Consider the following 21,762-nt stretch of genomic DNA (forward strand, 5'->3'; position numbering starts at 1 on the left):
ATTTCTACAATGATTTGTCAATTGGGAGACTTCATCCTTCATTTAATGCACATTTGGACAGCCCTACAAAATTAAGGAAGATTTTAGCATTCTTTATTTTTTTTATTTCTCTTCCCGTTTGTATATCTAAAATCTTCAAATAAGTACAGGGCAAGACTAGGCTTTGGGTCAGCGCCATCAGCTATTCACTTTCCTGTTTTTCTTTCATGCTTTACCATTTCTTGGCTGGCCGGTACGTCAAGTTATAGCATTTTGTGGCTGGTTAGGTTGCCGTTTGTTTGTTAGGCTTTATTAATGGAAATAAAGTAGTCTGCTTTGCATCATGGATGGCAATGTAAAGAATAAATGTGTGTTTGTGTGTGTGTGTATATGTGTGTGTAAGTTTCTAAAGATGCATCAAAAATACTTGCCTTTTTGTCTTTGTTGAACTTGCTTTTTCCACGTAATTAAATACCCCACACAATTTTCTTGATTAATAAAACTACTAATTACTAACAACCATCCTATGTTGGGTAAATGGACACACACACCATGCATTTGTCATGCTACCAACAATTTTCTACCTCAATCTTTGTTGTGGATTTGTTTTGGGGTTGACATTTTTCATTAATATTGTGGTGGTGGAGCAGCAGAAACACCAGTGGAGTGTAAATCTGTCTTAGCTTCACCTGTTCAGCACAAACACATGTTATGTTTCATTTCCTTAGTACTTGATTCCTTTCTGTGCATCTGGCATCAAGACTGTCTGTTTTTAAAATACAATGATCTGTCAGTTTAGAACATGTTTGATAACCATATGATTTTATTGCAACATGTTGTAGCAAAAACAGGGCTGCTGCAAATGAGTTTTTACAAACTCTTCTGGCATTTCTGAAGGAGAACACTTGAGTATGTCCTTACTGAATGGCTGTCGCTCTGATCTATACACTTTTAAGTCCCTGTAATGCTTTCAGTACAAAGGCCCCAAACTAAAAGGATGATTTGGAAGGTTGGGATGAACTGTAACCAGCTGTGAAGGCAAGAGCAACTGTTAATGTTTGGGTTATGGTTATTGGTCTTGGATCTTAAGTCTGAATTTCTTTCAGCATGTAAAGAACTGGCGGTGGAGGAATGGACTGAAAGCAGATGTGCACAAGATTTAAAGTTTGCTGACTTTGTGGAAAAAGCTCTTCTTTCATATTTATCACCTCCATCTTAAAGAAACCAGTATTAGCAAAGCCACGAAGTCTTGTCTTTATAATGCAGTGCAAATCTGTTGGCTTTTTCAGTGCATGTTTATAAAGCATTTCTAAAAAAATAATCGGGAAAGAATCCAAATGCTGGAATAAAAGCAAACCTATCTTAAGTACCTCAAAACTGGGCACTGAATTCAATATTTTCAATCTTTATTAACAATGTTTCAAATACTTTTCACACAACAAACTGACCAGAATTAAAAATGAGCATTAAAAATGAAATAGGCCTCGCCTTTCATTAAGATAAAGCCATTTGCTTTGCTATACAATTCCATTAGCAAAGCAAATGCCTTTAACTTAATCAAAGGCGAGACCTATTGCATTTTCAGTGCTTGTTTATTTGTTTATTGTTTCAGTTTTATATAGCGCGGACTCGACCCAACAGTATTAGAGCCTATGCATGAAAATGTAAATACATCTGCGGTATAATCGCAATAGAGGTCAAGTGGGGATGGTAAGAAAGAGGCATTTAAATACATCAGAAGTATAGAAGCATTCGAGGAGTGAGAGGGGTGGTGTGAGAGAGAGATTTAAATAAATCAAAGGTATAAATGCAGTACTCAAGTGAGATTAGAGGGACATTTGAATACATTTGCAGTGTAACTTCAATAAAGGCGGTGAGGGTAATATGAGAGAGACATTTAAATACTTTCGGGGTATAAAAGCGATAGAGGACCGCGAGGTGTAACTGGTAAAAGATTTTCACATACATGAGAGGTACAAATAGAGGACTACAGTGATATGGGAGGGGCATTAAAATACATCTGCGGTATAAATGCACTAGATGTGGTGGGAGGTAGTATGCGAGAGACATTTAAATACATCAAGGGTATACAAGCAATATATGAGGGACCGGTATGATGGGCGAGAATACAAAAGAGGTATAAATGGAGTACAGCTGGAACAGGGGTGATATGAGAGGGGCTTTTAAATTAATTTTTGCAAATAATTACCAATCAATTGCAATAGAAGAGGAAAGGGATAATGTAAGAGAGACATTTACACACATCATGGGTATAAACAGTATGGGAGGGAGTCTGGAGGATCCATTTATAAAGGGTGGGGTGTAGATGTAATTGAGGAAGGAGGGGTGGTCTCGGGAAGGTATTTAAACACCTCAAGGAAATACATTAAGGAGAGAAATGAAGCGCTAGATGAATACAATTACAACACAATGCAGTGGAGGAGGAGGGAGAGAATTCAAGGACACAAGGGGTGTATGAGCAAAGAAGTTGAAGGAGTCTGGAAGGAAGAGGGAGCCGGACTCGCTGACATGTGAATGGAGACGGCCGGCGACGGCTGAAGGGAGGAGGTGGGAGTGGAGTCTCGGGACATGTACAGTTCTTCAGACAGAAATGCTTGATTTCATAAATACGTTTTAGTCTGGTTCAAAAACACCAATATGGTAATAGCAAGACAACGACAAGGTCTGAGCTGTTGATCGTGAATCCCATTGCAAAATCCTTAGACCGGACCGCATAACAGCAGTACAGCTGTTTTAAAAGTAAAAATCGAACATCTCCTCTACTAAAATAATGAAAAGAAGTTCAAATAAAATGAATAACATATGCTTAAAAATCCACCGAATAATAAAAAAATATATATATATTCACTTAAAAAAACCATAGGTTTCACACATGTTATAGTTGGGTGGATATTTCACTCGTAAAAAAACCAATGAAATTCCCCCGTTATAGTTATTTCAGATAACTATAACTCGCGCGCCCGCAATCCTCTGCTCAGGACGTCACATATTACATCACTCATGACATGGTCAGTGGCATCACTCTTGACATCACTGATGACATCATCCTTGTGATAGAGTGGCTTTTTAAGTGAATTCGCAAGGTTTTTTAAATGCTAATTCCTAACTATAACGTGTGTGAAACCTATGTTTTTTTTCAGTGAATTTGTACGTTTTTTTAATTGCTAAGTTATGTATGCAATACATTTTTTTTTATATATTTATTTTACAATAAACTACATTTTTTTTTTTAATGGTTTTTCACCGTGCACCCCCGCGATTTAAAAAAAAAAAAAAAAAAAAAAAATGTAAATGTTTTTTTCTGCCTTCGGGGTCCTTCAGGGACCCCCTGACAAAGGCTAGGGGGGTCAGGAACTCTCTACCCTGCCCCCTTTTCACGTTCGCCACCTTCCTTTTACACTCTCGCACTGAAAACAAACAAAATGGCGGCCGACACTTCCTGATTTCGACCGATTCGAACGTTGACTGACATGTAACAACCAATCAGAATTACGCTCGCGCACGTTAAGGTGCGCACACGGTGCGCGGCTATATATATGTATGTGCTTTTAACTGCAATTTTCTCAGGAACTACTGAACAGATTGACTCCATATATGGAAAAGGCACATCCCTGACCCGAGGACTACCCCTCTGCCAAATTTCAAGTAATTCTGTTCAGCGGTTCGGGCTGTACCTTTGACTAAAGGTCCTATGGGAAAATGCATGGGGAAAACGCGTTTTGGGACCCCCCTTTTTTCTCGGCCCCCGCTTGATGAATCCCCCCCGAGACTTTCAGGGTAGGAGCTGAGCGGAGCGCCCCATTAGTTTTGAAAATTTCGTGAAGATTCGATAACCGGCGCCAAAGTTATTCAAAATAGAATTTTGAGATTTCCTATGGAAACACGGTCCTAACTATAACTATCTACTGGCGGTATATATATATATAATATTATTCCTGAATCCTTAGTAGCTCTGAGCGAGTTTGAGGCCTGCCCTGAAGCCCACGATGGCGCGTGGGCTACACAAACATCAAAGACGCGCAGTCTGTAGTAAAGTACTTGCACAGACATGCACATTCATTCATCTCGCGCACAGGCAGTAATTTCGGTATCCAACAAAAATACACCTAAAGATGTCAATTTCTACTTTTAGCGAGCCGACCAAAGCTGCGTCCTCGTTTTCCATTCAGATCAAACGTGAATTATTGCTCTACGGTGGCCTAAAACAAGTCTACTCGAAAAAGCCTCCAGCTGCTTTTGTCATCGTTGTGTTGCTTCTGCGCCTTTGGAGTAAAAACCATAAGGAACAAACAGCGAGACTCCACCCCCTGTGAGGTGGTTAAGGTTTGGTTGCACGAAAAGACGTGAAGGTATGATGTAAACACTCGCTGTTGAACACCGAAACCCACGAGTTTACATAAAGATAGTCTGGAAGAAAGAGGTAGCGGGACTCGCTGACGTGTGAATGGAGACGGCTGGCGATGGCTGGAGGGAGGAGGAGGTGGGAGTGGAGACATTTTCAACTGAATCTGGTACAGAAGAGAAACAAGTGCCGCCATTCTCCCACATTGTTTAGTAAAGAAAATAGTGCTCACACACTAATTAAAGCATCCCGTATAACGCTGCCAGTAAACGATGCAGTCCCGGTGGGCGGGGCCGAAAGTGGACAGGGCGGCATCATGGAGGGACTAAGAAGCCTCCTTTACAATGAGAAGCCTGCGTTTAGCCTAAGCTATGACACGAGCCAATGGGAAGAGGGGGCGGGGCTTAAAGTCCCCTTCCTCAACCGTATTGATTTCAAGAAGCTCTCGGAGGCCGAGAGCAGCGCAACCTATCGCCAGCCGCGACCTAAAAAAACAATAAGGCAGTGTCAGAATTTAAAGGTAATCACGGGCCAATGCCAAATTTACTTTCCATCGGACTTTGACATGGAAAAATGCTCCTCCAAGAGAAGAGACCTCTCCTTTCCTGTCATGCTAAGTTTACCTTCTGTCTCGAGTGCTAGCTGGGTGTGTGAAGTAGCCTACCCCTGCCCCAGATCCACAAATAGTGCCTTTGTGAACCAAAGGCCTTATGCAACATGTGGAACTCAGATAAAACAAACCAACCCAATAAAGTCTGCTCTTCAGTCTAACCACAGCAAAACTATACCTCTAGCTCTGCTTTTACGGATATCCTGGGATGGCTGGAGAGCAGCACTGAGATGAAGGTCGGGATATAAGTGGAAAGCAGCGCTTGGGGGAGAGATTGCAAGAAGACACATGCACTCTTAATAGAGTACTCAAAAAAAGTAAAAAGTGGTTCCCTGATGTGGGCTGTTAAAGGATAGCCATTAAATCAAAAGGATGGTAAAGAATCTGTGCACCAAGGGAAGGCACACACAAGAGGCAGGGAAGCTATTAAATAAGAAGAAAGCAAATGAGATTGACATGAAAGCCAACCCATGATAAGCAATGGGTACCCCAAAGCCCGCACTTTATTTTGGTATTGTATGCGATAAGTCTTCAACGTCAGACAGCTAGGAGAACTTTGTAGGTGAGACCTAAAAATGGACTAGGTTGTAGATGCGAAAAATGCCTTGTTCTAACACTACTAGGTTTTTACATCTGCTCGGACCTGTGTTCTTAAGATGGTTTGTAAACTCCTTTTCAATATTAAAAGCCCATGCATTGTTTATTTTGAACGGCATGGGCAGATTTTCTAGGAAAGCTTTATTATGCACCGATTGTCTAAACCTAATTGCACAATCACATTTTGTGCACCAAAATAAGCTGAGAATGTCTGGATTCTATTTGTGATGTGAGCCCAGTTCTTATCGTAGGTGGGTAGATGGGTTAAAATTTGGAATAGAGTTTGAAAATCGTCAATCGAGTGACATGTGAAAAGGTCACTTTCAAAGGGTACAGAGGAAATTCTGTTTTGGGGAGGCAGGATGGAGGTCTAGTTATGTAGGCCCAAGTCTTCGCTTCCTTTGAGCCTGAACGTGAAATCTGTCATTCCCTCTAAAGAAGAGGGTCTGGGAACATGAGTGAGCAATTTTCCACATCAGCCTATATAGTGTTATTCTTAGGATTCTTACAGACTGTTTAGCTAATGTGTGTTGAGGATATGATTGTGATGTTGGAAAAGTAGTAAGGGAACAAATGGAGATGAAGTGGAGAAATATAGCAGCTGCTACTTTCCTTTCATTATAGACAACTGCCCAGTTAATGCACTCCATTTAAAACAAGCATTGGCATAGCCAATAGGTCTCGCCTTTGGGACCTTATAAGTGTTTAGCCATGCAACAGTTGATGTTGTTGCACCAAGGATATTGTGCTGGATAACTAAACACTTATAAGGTCCCAAAGGCGAGACCCATTGGCTATGCCAATGCTTGTTTTTGTTAGGCACGGGGAGATTAAGTGATTTGCCTGCAATCACAGGATGTTGAGCGTCGTTGCTGCAGAAACCCCATTTCTAACATTGCTTTTTTTCGTCTTTTTTTTTTAACAAATACCTAGGTGACCGGCAATAATAACATTCTTGTATCTTTTCACCAAGAGCACTACTTGCAGAGAAACTGTCATTATTAAAGGAAGGTTGCTGCAGTGGTTTACGAGACAGCAAGCTTTCAGAGCAGTGTTAACACCAGTGGAATAACACGTTTTGTAATGATGCTGTTTTTAAAAAGCTTGACAGAGAAGCAGTTGTCATTTCAGAGTCAGCGAGCGTACTGTTATGCGCGCGAGTTATTAATCTTGCGGTTTTGACGAGCGCACACACAAGCTGTGCGTTTTCTCCTTGGCTCACATGTACTTGTGCAAGCAGCCCACGAGTGAGACTCACGTGGGTGGTGTTTACCCGAAGACCTACCAAGAGAAACTATCTGGAGCTCAGCGACGCTCTAAGAGGGGGCAGGCTCACTCCCTGCCGTCCCCCCCCCCCTCCAGCAACCCCCACACGGGCATTATTAAACAGTCCATTGCTGACTGTCTTGAAATGCCACCGCGCGCAGAGTCCCGAGGCCATGGGAGAAACATGGCAGCCAGGTGAGTTATCAGTGTGGGGGGCTGAGAAATTTACATATGTTTGTGCTCTGCGCTCAGTGAACTGGAAAGCCATTTCCATTGCGCAGCCGAGAATTGAACAAGGGCAGAGCCGGCTGCATCGCAGCACGCCAGCGAGGGCGCATTTGTCTTTTAAAAGCCTCTGGGAGTGCTCGGACGCCTCTTCTGTAGCATGCCTTGAAGGTTTTTGAAATAAAAATGTGAAATTCGACCGGTTTAAATCGTTTTTTGCTTTTTTTAAGCAGATGAACTGGGATACCTTTGTCCCTCTAAGTACCTTGGAAGAGTGTGTGTGTGTACACGTGTGTGTGTGTGTGTACACGTGTGTGTACACGTGTGTGTACGTGTGTGTGTGTACGTATACGTGTGTGTGCGTGTACGTGTGTGTGTGTGTACACGTGTACCAGCACGTGAAAGTGATCGCTGGAAGGGAGGCAGATTGCGGCTGCGCGCGTGCACACTTGCGTGAACGCAAGCGCTAGGCCACCAAAAGCCTGTGGCAGCACTTTAAAACCCATATACTAAATGTCTCGCAGAGCAGCACATGCGCTGGCTCAGCAAGACCTAAAAAGGACAAATGTACATCACTTTAATTAAAAAGATGTTAACAAATCGCATGTTGGTGAATTGAAGGCTGACCGTTTGCATAAAGTGAAAACCTAAAAAATGATTTGCTGTTACTCTGAACTGGAAGTGAATGGCATCTCTCCATTTGGAGGATATATTAGATGCAGTGTTTGTCATAGAGGTTAGGTTGGTACCAGATGAGAGAAGACTGATTGGATTAGTTGAAGCATTTACATTTCTATTGCAAGTTCCCAAATGGGAGAAATAGTCCACCTTATTGCACTTTGTGCGCACTAGCATTTCAGCTGTTAATTTCTTTGTTGCTATATTGACCCTTTGTCTGTATTAACAAGGTATCCCACTTTCTGTTAATGTTTTTTAGGTTCATGATCTTATCAGGGATATGGGAAGCAGTGCAGATAGCTGCGACAGTGAAAACACAGTAACATCAACTGCAGAGGACCTCATGACGCCTGTGGCAAGAGAACAGCCAGACTTCCAGGAATACGAAGAAGATGAGTTCTTAACGCCTTATGCCACATCAGTACAAAACCCTACTTTTTTCCCAGGGTCTGAAGATGAAGGTACAAATGAGGATCAAAGTAAGCCCCCCACGACATCAAAGGATGCTGAGGGAAATGCTGTGGTGCCCAAAAGCGAAGAGGATTCTCTGGAGGGTGACGGTTCCGATTTGCAGCAAGAATGTGCAGACAAGAATGATTTAGAGAATATCTTTAACTCTGAAGTTGCTGCATATGCAACACATCATATTTCTGAGAACACTGATTGCTTTTCTGATTTTATGAGTGACTGTGGGTCTGGATCCGCTTACTCAGAATCTTCTCCTTTGGAGCGCGTGGCTAATGCTTTGCACAGAGCTCAGTTGAAGGTCAGCACTGCATCGGAAACATCTGGTTCTAGAGTTGGGCGAAGCATGATAAGTGCAAAAGACCTCTTGAGAAGGAGAACTCAGTATGCGGAGTCTGGGTATCCGCTAAGGAGGACTCAGTCTCTGCCGACCGCATTACTCAGTCCGGTTAGGGTTGTGTCTTCAGTCAGTGTTCGCTTGTCTTCAGGGAAAGCTACTCTTTGCAGCCCCCCTTCTTTCACCTTCAAATATACCCCAGAGGAGGAGGAGGAGGAGGAGAATACTGATGTAGGACTAATCCAAGAAAACCCACCTGAGTATAAATCTACAAAGGTGGTCTCTGCACCTATAAGAAAGCAGAGCTCCGTTAGCACTGATGAGATCAACAATCTGGTGGAGGACCAATCTCCTCAAAGATCACAGCCATGCTCTCTTCATGCACCATCCCACAGATCGCACTCGTCATGCTCTCTCCATTCTGTACACTCTGACTGGCAAGACCGACCCTTCTGTGAACATGCAAGAACATGGAGCACCCAAAGCATCCCGGGAACTTCCTGCAATGCACTAGTCTCTCCATACAGCTGTCCTTATTCACAAAGGTTGGGTGGACATCTGCGAACGTGTTCTGCCCATGGTTCTGTGAATCCACCCTCTGCGATTGAAATGCAGCTGCGAAGAGTACTCCATGATATCAGAAACTCTCTTCAGAACCTTAGTCAGGTAAGACCTCATTTTAATGTCCGAAGTTTCATTGTATCGCAACAATGTGATGGATTGGTATAATGTCATAGGAGTCATGGATGTATCGTCCTACAAACCATATTTTTAGTGGCAGTGGCACAGGATTGTCAGATGAATGTTATTGTTTTGTATTTCAGGCCTCGATTAAAACAAACAAAATATCTTCTACGGGCTGTGAAAAGCAACGTTTGATATTTTTTAATTTTTTTTAATGTTAAATAAATTGACTTTAGAAATTGATTGAAAAATGCTTGCAGTAGGAGACCATGTCAACCACAGAATCAGAAACGCGATTTTCCTAGTAGCATTTGAAGTATACCGGGGTCCAAGTGTCACAACAACCTGGAGATTCATTTTCACAGCTTTCTTTCCCCTTACACATTCCTTACAAGACCGCACTAGTCAGTCAAAAGATAGAAGGCATGCATTCAGAAAAAATAAAACCCATTATTAATACAATAGGTATCGCAGTTTCATTATCTTTGGACACATGTAATAAACAGGTTGTTGAATTTCCAGATTTAGCTGCTACTAAATCTCCTCTAGTATCCCTGAAGAGCAGGAGATCCTGCTTATTGCCATTGATCGGCATCAGAAGCCTTGTTGCTCGGACATCTCGAACTTCCATATTAACCCCACATCTTTATATGGGAATAATGATTCTGTGATGCTGAATCTAGCAGCTGTCGCTTGATTTTCCTTAAACCGTGATGAAATCTCTTATCTGCGTGAGTCGGCAGGATGATCAAGTCTGCTGTACGCCTTGATATAGGTAGTCTACTACCATTCGGCATTCAAGTTAAGTGTAAAGCAATACATTTCCAAATCTAGAGACATTTGAAAAAGCTCTTAGGAGAAACCTGAAATTCCTGGAGACACCATGTAAAAATGTGATTAATGCATCAAAATCAAATCAAAAGTCTGGCCAAGATCAGTACAAATTATCCCAGTTTCAGAGTTAAACATTATGGAACCTACGGGAAAGATTGGAAATTTGGCCGATAGGAGTATAACCATGAAGTGAAGACATTATGTACTCTCTCTGCAATTGTGGCACCCATCCCGAATGACTTTTAAAAGTCAGCTATGTGAAATAACTTGGTTTTCCAAATTTCATTAGATATTTCCTCTAATCCATCAACTGTAAAACATCATACATGGAAAATGACATTTCTTCCTCCTGCCAGTTGAAGGATTCACCTCCTCATTGTGACCCATTAATAACATTTTACATTTGTTGACAACCTGGCAATTGGTGACAAGTGGGGGGGGTTTCCAAATCTTAAAAACAGGCCAAGGATTCTTGTAGCCCCCATTAAAGGAGAAGATGCAGGCATAACAGCCTGAAAAATTGCATATGAATCTAAATCGCCAGTGCCCTGTTTAGGTAGAGAAACTATGGGTGAAAGACCCATTGCTTAATTAGAGCTGTACAAGACTGAGAAAGCATTCATAATTCGGTTGTCGACTATGGGTGATACAGCTGGTGATATAGCCCACTTCCTCAGCCACACCTTCTTAGTGCCACAAGACATATTTGTGAAATATCACTATTTTGCCCAACTTTTTTTCTTTTTCATTATTTTATTTTAAATCCAGTGCTTTTTCATATGCATGCAGGTTTTTTTTAGCAGCATGCATGTGGTGGTATCAAGATCACCAGCAATATGGGGTTAGGTAGTATTAATATCTCGAGACTATCCCTGCCAACCCACATCTAGACCCTCCCCTGCCAGGAATTTTGTGTTTCCTATGCAAATTGTAGGAGTATATAATCCTATCATAAAAACACTTGCCACGCCTGTGATGAATTTGGCCCACTTTCATTATAGATAGAGCCTGTAGCACAACATCCAGAAAATTGCTGTGCTTGCAGTATTCGCAAAAGGGCCTACATATATTTTTGGGGGAAATAAGTAGATGCAGTAGCATGTAGTGTGCATGTCTTCACGTGGTGGTATAGCCCAGTTTGAGAATTTCTGGATGAGAACATTTTCAAGTTTCATATTCTTTGAAGACTGGTTGGAAGCCTTAGAGCAAACCAGGATGACCGTGGCACGATGTTTTTCTTTAAGAGGAGAAGCTGCTGCATTCGACTCTAGTTGTTACCAGCTTCCTTACTGCTGTAGAGTGTTATCAGCGGATTGGTTAGTGAGCATGTGTTCTGCAGCCTGGCTCTTTCATCGATTCATATGCTTTGTATTGTCCTGCCACCTTGTGGATTGATCTAGAACAATTCTTGTCCCGTTGAGAGCAGACCTCTTGGTTGTCATCATTTGTGTTTCTAATCATGAATACCCAGAATCCTTGTGACATTGGTGTTTCCTTTAGATTCTTTTGGTGTCTATTCTGAGGTAGTGCTTCAACAGGTGGGTGTTCAGTATTTGTAACATTTTGATTTAATGCAGCAGGTGATATTTAAATCTTTTTCAAATTACTTTGTATTGTAATTGGATGTATAGACGATTTATTGAGCACTTAATACCCCTTACGAGGCCTTGAAGTGCTTTATGGTGAGAAGAAGGCTACTTTGCAAACCAAAGTTATTTGTTAATCTCTGGTTATTGATTATTGTTGATTATTAGTATTCAGTTTGTGCTCTCGAGTAAATTATTCCATGTATTTGATCTTCTTTCTTTGCTGTAGATTGGAGTTAGGCGTGATCATCAGTTGGAGCTAGCGTGTTTTTTTTCCTAATGGATAGGGTTTCAAAGAGGGGAGTTTGTGATTAATGAACTGAGGTGCAGATGATTTGCAGACATGCAATGAAGCAGATTAAGGGAGACTGGCATGCAGCTTAGAGTAGGGGTATACTCTGAATCAAGAGGCAAGCAGGGGATGAAGGTAAGGATGGGGGTCATTCGAAAGAAGGAACAATTGAAAGTTGTCAAAGACAGATTTTCAAGTAGGGTTTTAGAATATAGTACGCGGAGGCTTTCTGGGATCGCATGCAATCGGAGCATGTAAAAGCTCTCCCACTACAGCATACAGCATGGGGCAGTGGGTCAGCCCACTTCAGCCATTGGCTGACGTGACTGTGAGCAACAGTGCTCTGCCTTTTTACAAGGAAGCACATCCTCACTGTAATGCTCTTCAGTGCAAGCGACAGCTACGCAATGTGTGCTTTTTAAAGCAAAAATATCTTTGCTGTTGCGTTTAGTTTTTTTCTTTTAGATTCATTCTTCCCTAGCAATAAAGTATGGAAAAACATTGCCAAACATGCATTAACCATGTGAGACTTATTGGCTTTGTCATCGCTTGTTAACTGAATTTCATGCAGGTGGAGAGCCTGCCTCAGAGTTCTCCCAATAAGGAAATGGAGTCATAGGAAAATTCAATTAATCAGCCCAGGATCACTCACTGCTCTGCAGTGGGGAACCTTGTACTCTGGTCATTTACATCAACATTAGGTACCATTTTCACTCCTATTCATGATGCATTTCAAACCGACATGTCGCATAGATGAACTCGAAGGCATACTCTCCTTTGCTAGTTAGCTTAACTTGTCCCCAACTTGTCCATCTTGTTTTTGTGGATCCCCTTTCTCATAGCCTCTTTACCATCTCTGATTGGCTGACAGCTATTCTTTCAATGCTTACTTTTAGGAAACGACTATTTTTTGCTTAGTACTGCATAGGAGTGCATGCTTTTTCCAGCTCACTCCCTCTTGTGCTTCTACCTTCCCCCAAATATCTGCTCTGATGTGCTGCTGTTTCCCATGTGGACTCGCAATCTCGGTCTTGTGTGCTTCTTCCCCTCACCGAGCTTCCCCTCCCCTTGCTCTGTGCTGCTTTCACCCTTGTGTGCTTCTTCCCCACCCTCTGTTCTCTCTGAAGTGCTGTTTTTTTTCCTACCTCACCACTCTACATTGCTTCCCACAACCACCCGCTCCCTGTTCTCCCTGCGCCTCGACACGCATAGTCACTTTTTGATGGATTTATTTATGCATTTATATTTTGGTGAGTAAATTGCTACTGACCTTTCAGCCTAAAAAAGCAGCTTCACACTCCTGATTTCTCATATATTTTTAAATTTACCAATCCCTTTTAGATAAGTTACTTTATAAAAAAACAAAATGGCTCACACGGCATGTCGTAGACATGGAAGGGAATGATGTGTGCACTCCTACAAAATTAAGTGATCAGCTGCGTCTTCGCACCTTTTATAAATGCATTTTTATTTAAAATGTTGGCCTTGTAGAATTACCAACAGATATAGGCAAAGTCAGTATGTCTAACAGATGCGACCTGTTGGTTTTGTGTGTCTGCTAGTCTTATCCTGATAGTCTGCTAAGATTATTAATATTGTTTTCCTCCTGTGAAAGGTTTATCTGTGATCGGTCTGGTTTATGATCACCAGTACCTTCTTTCTCTTCAAATCTGGAAACTGATGCTACCCCGACTGCTTCTGGAACTTGTCTTTTCAAATCTTTTGCAATTAAAAGATCTAGATCAAAGGCATTCCTGACTCCCTAATATAGGTCATGCATTGTATTCAAAAGATCGCTGTTCTCATCATGTCATTGAGGGCCAGGAGTTAATCTCCCTGTACAGTTACTCGTCACTGGCTTCTGATTAAGATGCAAATCACATCAAGATTATATAGTCTCTCAGTCTCAAAGATTCCCTGTCAGATTCCTCCCCTCTCCACTTTGATTTTCCTTGCTCCTTTGGCTGCTGTTTGGAAAGTAGTAGTAGGCAGTCATTTCAGCATAGGTCCGCCCCTGCCAAATGATCTTGTATCCACTGGACCTCACTTTGAAAATTAGGTGTTTTGTGACATTATTTAACCAGTGATCTGGCATCAAGTTCTGTTGTAGCAATCTCTAGTTCTTATTTCTCTCAAAAGTATTACATACATCATAAGGCTCTGGGCACATCACTCGGCCATTCCCTCAGAACCTCAGCTTTAGACTTTCATTCACAAGACGTGCCAACAAGTGAAGAGTGAATAGACTTTGCAATTAATACACCCTCTGTATTATTATTATTATGGCTGAATTGATACTCAAATTGATTAATGAAGAACTGCAGTATCTAGTGCATGCTGGAATAAAATGCCAACAGAAATCTGTCGGACAATTTGGAAAAAGTGTGGTGTCGGTTTCAAATTCCTGAAACACTAGGAACGCCCAAGGCAGAGGGAATCGTGTAGAGTCCTCATCCTGCAAATAATTTCACAAACTCCTAAATAACCCCTCTTCCAACCATGGCTTTACTTAACTAATTAACACTGTATGAATCCCCTTCAAAATCTACATTGTCCTCATCAAAATGTCTGTCCCAGGTTTAATGTTGCAAAATCCTTCTCAAACTAAGTGCAAACCATGCATTGAACATCCGCTTGAGAAGTTGACTTAGTCTCTCTGGTTCACTAATGCTGCAATGGCTCTCTCCTCCATAAAATGAATTCTAGGTCAACCTGTCCGCTGCTGACATCTTAACAACATAGTCATGCTGCTCATCCGCAAGTTCTTCGAAGGATTCAAAGTTCTAAATGCTTGTAAGAAATAAAGATACCTTTTAGATTACCAAAATGCTTTAAACTGATTTTAAGTTTGTGTGTGCCTTCAATCACTTCCCAGACCTGCACTTTACACCCATTTACTTTATCAGTTCCCCTCACCCTGGCAAAGTGATGGTATTTTTACAGAAAGCTGGATGTGAAAAAAGAAGTGATAGGCCAATATAATGGCTAAAATGTAGACCTGTAAACCCTCATCTCCCTAAAAAACACTGATCATGCCTTAAGCTACTTATCAACCTCTTACTGCTTGCTTAGTGCTCATTGCACTCTATAAAACATTAAACAGATGAAAATAGAGTTCAAGGGATGAGCTTAATACTGATAAAGTCAAAGACATCCCGATGTGCCATGGTGCCATGTGTTGCAAGTCTGTAATTGCAGAATTATTACTTAAAAATGTTGTTTTGTGCCACCAGCTATGTTTACGGGCAATCATTGACATCCTAGGTAAATGAATGAGTGCCATTGCCTCTCTGTAGTCGAGCATCTGTGTGTAACAGCGAACTCATTCTAAACATGAACTCTTTTGACCACACCCGAACACCTACATCACAGTTCTACGGAGTCCATCCGGGTCATGTCATTGCTATCTCACAAGACACTGCCGTACTCAAGATGACATTTATTTATTTTTGCTGTTTGGAGAGCATGGTTGAAAGTCATAGATTGTACCATGTATGGGCACGTTTGGTGGGGTCCGTAGGATTTAAACGGAATGGTGAATCATGGTGTACCTATTGTCATTGCCTATAAACATGGTATGTGTCGGAGTGTATGAGAGTAGGCAGTGTTTGCCATGCAGGTGCTTACCAACTTTGTGGTGGCCTGTATTGAAATGTAAACAGGATTTGTAGAGCACAGCTTATGTCCCAAACGTGGCTTCAATCCTATATCTGCTATGGAAACCCTTCACCTTTGATGTGCATCACTTGAGCCCCCTACGGTGTCTGAAGTGTTCTCGGTAACATCAAAGGAGGAATCTCATTGCAGAGTGTTGAATCTCGAAGGGAGTATTGTGTAGAATCCACTTTGGAGCCACAGATAGCCCACCATTGGAGGTGCGCAGGAGGAAGAAGGGTGTGTTGCGTAAACTTGTGCTATATAACTTGGTCCACTGCACTGGAAGTTGAACGTGAAACACCCACACTCCACTCTGGTTGATGTGGTGGTGGTGTTTTCTAGGCTACTAACCGTCCTGTAAAAGGTTTCAGGGACTCAGTGGAAATTCAAACCCAATTTTGGCCTGTAGAATATCACACACAAGCACTGCGCTAAGAAAGACGCTTTATAGTTGTGTTTATTCCAGCATTCTAATACTGTTGCTTAAAACGTGAAGTGTCCACACAGAATATAATACATACAGCCCTGAGGCACGCAACCAACAATGAGACTAATAAGAACATTTCGAACCTAATGAGAAGTTTTGTAGAACTAACACCCCAACGCCTATTTTTGTGCACCACATTGAGAGCATGGAGCAGATTAACTTGCATCTTGAGTGTCTTGGGATGTGACATACTGAATACCTGTTTACAGCTAGACGCTATTGTTATCAGTTGGGCTAGAAGGGAGGTCTTTCTCAAAAGAGAAACACATCAGTTGAGCTCAGCTCCTTCTTGCTGCTCGTTATCCGCATTCAGCACGGGACTGGAAGCTGCAGCAGCATGTCGATCCGGCAGCATCTGGTGCGGTAATCTGGGGTAAGGACCTCTCTGATTTGACAGTGATTTAATCAGTTTTTTGTAATGGTAAATAGACCCCTCCTATCTTTCCTAAGGAATGTATTGACAATCTTATGCATCAGCTAGATGCACTAATAAGGAAACAGTACGTCAATACGAACTGTGCTGATTGGGTTATAGTTGTTGTTTTGATCTTGGAGAAGGCACCTGTTCCAGACTGCTGTTGGACAAGGTTTTTTTTGCTGGGTCATTACCAGGAGGATAGAACGCCTTTACACATTAGGGTCAGAAGGATATGACACATTTGCAGGTCAAAACGATGTGATGTACATTTTCCCAGGAAGGTAAAGTCCACCACGTTGTAAAACTAGAAAGTTGAAGACTGCCAGTTTCGTGGATTGCCTCGGCAAAATGGTGTCTTCACAACAGGTGACTGGACAATGCGGAGATTCTGGCTGTAGGCCGTTTCCGGGTCCAAAGGTCGTAGACTCCGTTAACGTCTTCAACCTTCGAATGGACATCGAATGGGTCCGTCTTACCAAAGTGGAGCGCAGGTAGGAGAGCCTGGTCACTGGAGCCCTGGGGTGCGGTGGGGCCACAGTTTGAATGTAGAAATGACAGAACCTGTGAAATGAAATGGAGAGCAACACATGCATGCACTCACAGTTCAAAGGCCAATTCCAGGCCCTCACACTGTTTTGCACTATTAATGCAAGTGCCACTCAAAAGCATTCCTTTGCGTACCGTTTTAGATTCAGACCGCCTCCGGATTCTTATTTAAACAACGATAGTAAATAGTGGCAGTTTGCCTTTTACAGCACCTTTCTCTTCAGTGCCATTTGTGTCAGCTAGATTGTGTTTACTGTTTTGAAGCTGGTTGCTTAGAGTTTGCAGCCCTATGTCTCGCCAGCTAGCCAAACTTCGACTCCAGGGCATTCCAATGAGTATGTCCCAACTCCAAACACGTTTTCAGCAGACGGTTTCCTCCCATATTAGTGATTCATCGTCAATACCTGTGTGCTGCTAAGAACCACTCCCACAGTGTCACAGGCAGCATCACTGGGAATGTACATCAGTCTGGTGGATGTCTTGAGTCATGTGCGTCATTCAGCCAGATAGTGGCTGTTGGCTGGAGGAGGGGATCTGGGTCATGAGTTACTGCTGGATTTTAGCTACTGCCTTGCCATATTCAACATGTACTCACAACTGCTGGGAGCTCTGATACCAGAGGAGTAGTGATTAATTTGTTAAAAAAATAGATACTGAGCCCAAATATGTAGCCTGGAATCTGCGGCTGGCCCTTCAGAATATAGGGAATGCCAAATACCATGGCTGTGTGGTAGAGAGGATGTGGCGTACCAGAGCTGACGACTATGGAACTGGGGATCCCTGTCCGAGCCCAACATCCTGTGATTCTGGTCAAATCACTGAATCTCCTCGTGCCTAGGGGCAGCGCCATACGGGGGATAAGCCGTGCTGTGCAAGTCCAAGTAGTAGTAGTAATGTGTATTTTTATTCCACATCATGCCTTTTTTTGCCTGCCACTCTACACTCCTACCCACTTAGCAGTCTGTTGCAGGTTGCTTGCTATCCCTGCTTTTGCCTTTAGTCAGTTTTTCTGCCTTTGTTCCTCCTTCTTTCTTCCTTTTGTATCTTACCATCTTCTTGTGGGCAAAAGTCTGATGATGAAAAAAAAAATACCGGTCATTAAAAACCAGGACCAGTGAGCCCCGTCTGCAACCACTGGCTCAAATTAAGCACTGGATTGTGCACCTGTTCACAGCTATGCAGACAGGCACCCATATATACCTGATGATTGCCTCCTCTGATGACCATTGTTAAGCTAAAATCAGTGCTTTACCTTCACATCGCATTTATGTTAAACCCACCGAGGACTGTTTTCTACTACCACATGCTGGCAAGAAAGAACTGGAGGTAAACTAATGGCTGAAAGCAACTTTACACCAAGAAGTAAGACCTGCATTAAAACCAATAGAATAAACACACATGGCGCCGCCCTGACTGCAACTTGAAACTGCAGGTCCAACTCACTAAATTAGCCACGTTTTAACAATACTATTTGCACCTTCTAAATCAAATATGGGTCAATATCTTTAAACAAGTGGAAAAATAAAAAGTTTTAGCTGTCTCAGTCAATGGAAAAAAAGCAGTGTGCCCTAATCTTCGATTACCCATTAAAAGAGCTCCCATACAGAAGCAAAGTCACTGATAGAAGCCAAAAAGAGTGATCATATAGAACAAATAATAATTACTCTACACTGACTGCTGCTAGAAGCAACAATCCGATTCAAATATTCCGCTATCGCCCTACAGCTGCCTTACCCCTCATATCTGCAGGTCAAATGAACTGTCTCGAGGGCTCGCAGAATATGGCAAGCAAGTTGCAAGCTGTTAGTTACATTTTAAAGTAAAAACTGCTAAAGAAGACTTTTCCTGCAATACCCCCGCCTTGTAACACACCCTACTCAAGAATTTTGAATTGGCGTCTGAGCAGCTTCTTTCAGAAAGTAATTATAAACATTTAGGTCGGTGGGTCCTCCTACTCTGTGTTAGGATTAACAGCTTCAAGTTGAACCCTTACATGAAATATTGTTTTTATGTCTCAATAAATTGACCGTGCTCCAGCACCTTTCCGTTAAGTTTGCTTGTAAGAACTTTATTTTTTACATAAATTAAATGCATAGAAAGCTGGGTGTTTGAAGGGTTTGAAAGGGGTTAAAGCTGGCTTCTATAAACCAAAATGACCCTACAGGTTTGATTAGCCCCCCCACCTTTGTGACACCAATCATCTAAGTCAGTGTGGTCTTACCCTGCTACGTAAGAAGAAACTTGGTTAGACCATGTTGCCCTGGTGCTCGTATCTTATCTAACAGGACTGTGAGACTGTTAGTCTGCCTGTTTGCTGCTCAGAAAATGATGGTTATAAAGGTGATTGGAGGCTGTGAGATATTTTTTGATGCAGGGGAGGGGATTTGAACGCTTAATGGGCATCAGCGGGACATTCTGCTAAAGGATGAAGTAAAACGCATTGGGAATTCTGCTGGACCATTTTTTCAGCAGTTTTTGTATTTTCACTCTGATGATCAGCTTTTTGCTCTTCCTCGCTGGCATTGCAAGACTGTGTGGATGAAGACCAAAGCTACAAACACTCGCACCCTCCCCTCCGAGAGAGTCTTGCTCCAGAGGCCAAACCCTGCCTTCAGGGCTGCAGGGCACAGCCAAAGTGGTCTCTGCTCTCAGCATCCCTTCTCCACCAGTATCGGATTTGGCAGCAGGCAATACCTTTGCCCACAGCCCCTTTTGGGGAAGCCTTGGGTTCATCCCCTGTGGACTGTGTGCTGCACAGTCCTTGTGCAGCTTCAGCAATATCATGGGCCATCCAATAGTCTTATGTGAAGTTGTCTGCTAGGTCACGAGAGATGCATAGATGGAGTTAAAAGTTGTGAATTTAGATTCGGGGCCAGTCCCTTGCTAATGATTAAATGGCTTGCTTGTCCATTTCAATTCCTGCTCCTAGTTCAGAATATTTCCTGCCTATTCTTGTGTTTGTCCCATTCTCCGACCAATTATGCTTTACCCTGTTTTGAGACTGGATGAGCTTTATTCTAACTCTGCTGATCTTATGGAACTTCTTCTTTCCTCCACCTTTTCTTCACCGTTTGTGATTTTGCACTCACCGGAAGTGCCTCCCGCAGTCTGGAGTGCATTTCTTGCTCTCCTGTTTCAAGATCTTTGAGCACTGCCGCCGCTCTTTGTTGCACACTTTCACTCCTCTGCCTCTCCACCCGGCCCCCATCTTTCCTGCCATCTGTCTCCTTGCCAGTGCAGGGTGGTTTTCAAATTGCACCAGCATTGACCAAGCCAATCGCGGTGGTACACTATCTTGGAATTTTATTTTTTAGAACCTACACCCAGTTCATCTGCATCCAGAGCACAGTCCGCTATGCATAGTCTTTCATCAGTTGCAGTGTTTCCTTGGCACAGGATCCCAAGAGTAGACTGCTCTACATAGTCTCTTGGTATTTAGTGACATACCTGTGAGACCATTCCTTGTGGTTCCACTGTTTATTGCTTGGGTGTCTGCATATCAGATATTGGGCTGATGGAATGGGTTTGACCTGTGCACAGTTCACCAGCTCCCAAAACATTGGGTGCAGAGCATGTCCTTTAGCTGTGCCCTGCATCAATTCTCCAAACCACTTTGACCTTCAGTTGTGTGGATCGACACATGCCTTCAAAACGACAAAATGAAGATGCACACCATAGGCGCTGGGTGTGGCCTTGAACCCTGCTCTGCAACCTGACCCCCTCACCCAAAAGCAGAGATCACTATATACATTATTCAGCAATGTGCATTGCTTGGCTTCCTCCTTCTTCCTTTCAGTTCTGTCTAGTACAAAGACAATTGGACCCGGAGTGTGGTAGTCTGGCCCTGCCAAGCTCCTCAAAACCCACTATGAATTAAGAGCATATCCTTGCCCGTAGCCCAGTAACTCCTGCTCCCAGAGCACAGCCTACTGCATGACAGGCACTTGACCCAGGGGATGTCTTTCCTCCATAAACTGCGCCATTGTTTTGGCCAGATCTTCTACTTGATTCACCTATCCCTGGTGCAAAACATGCAATGCGCGTCTTTCAACAATGATCAGTGGGCGCTGGGAGTAGGACGTTGACTAATGCGATGCCTTGTGCCATGTCTTGCTGTCCTTCATGTCCATTATTGTAATAAGGTTTTTAAAAATAAAGCAAACTAAGCTTGTTTGGATTTCATCTGCCATTTTGTAGTAATTGCAATGCTCTAAAAATCGTGGTGACTCCAGTCAGGTCCGGACTGGGAACAAGGTTTATTTTTTAGGTCTCGCCTACGCAGTGTGCATGTGCTGCATAGGAGGGGACCTCTTGAAATCGATAAGCTTTTTCGACCAAAAACGTGCACGCTTTGCATTGCTTTCTATTGCAACGTGTGCACGTTTGGCGTTTCCCTTGCGGGAGCGAGCAGCGGTGCCATGTGTTAGCAATTATCGCGTTCGCTCCTGCAAGGTAAACGCTTGTCTTTCAGCGCTTGTTGTTGATGTTATCTGAGGGGGCGTAAAGCGCTGAGGTGACATCCAAACCATGGAAACGTGCCACTGAACACGTGCAGTCTCACTCCACAGGCACCTGCCATGGCATGGCATTGTAGCAGCGAGGTGAGGGAGCAAGAATACAAGCACGTACAGTTTGTTGTTGCAGGAAAGTGTCCCCATGGCTGACTTTGTGTTGTGGGGGGAGATGTGTGACGCAGGTGTTTTCAGGAGCCTCTGTAAACTTTTGTCACAATCGGAAA

At 42.8% G+C, this 21,762-nt stretch overlaps 1 protein-coding gene across 1 annotated transcript in view; it reads left to right on the plus strand.

Annotated features, from left to right (window-relative positions):
* ITPRID2 (ITPR interacting domain containing 2) overlaps positions 1–21,762 on the plus strand; it is a 234,750-nt gene that overhangs the window by 145,590 nt on the left and 67,398 nt on the right. Inside the window, exon 12 of the mRNA XM_085645187.1 lies at positions 7,978–9,186. Coding sequence (XP_085501313.1) covers positions 7,978–9,186 — 1,209 coding nt within the window. The remainder of the gene's footprint in view (positions 1–7,977; positions 9,187–21,762) is intronic.

This window comes from Triturus cristatus, chromosome 3_1 (genome assembly GCF_964204655.1).
Source record: "Triturus cristatus chromosome 3_1, aTriCri1.1, whole genome shotgun sequence".
Classification (NCBI taxonomy): domain Eukaryota; kingdom Metazoa; phylum Chordata; class Amphibia; order Caudata; family Salamandridae; genus Triturus; species Triturus cristatus.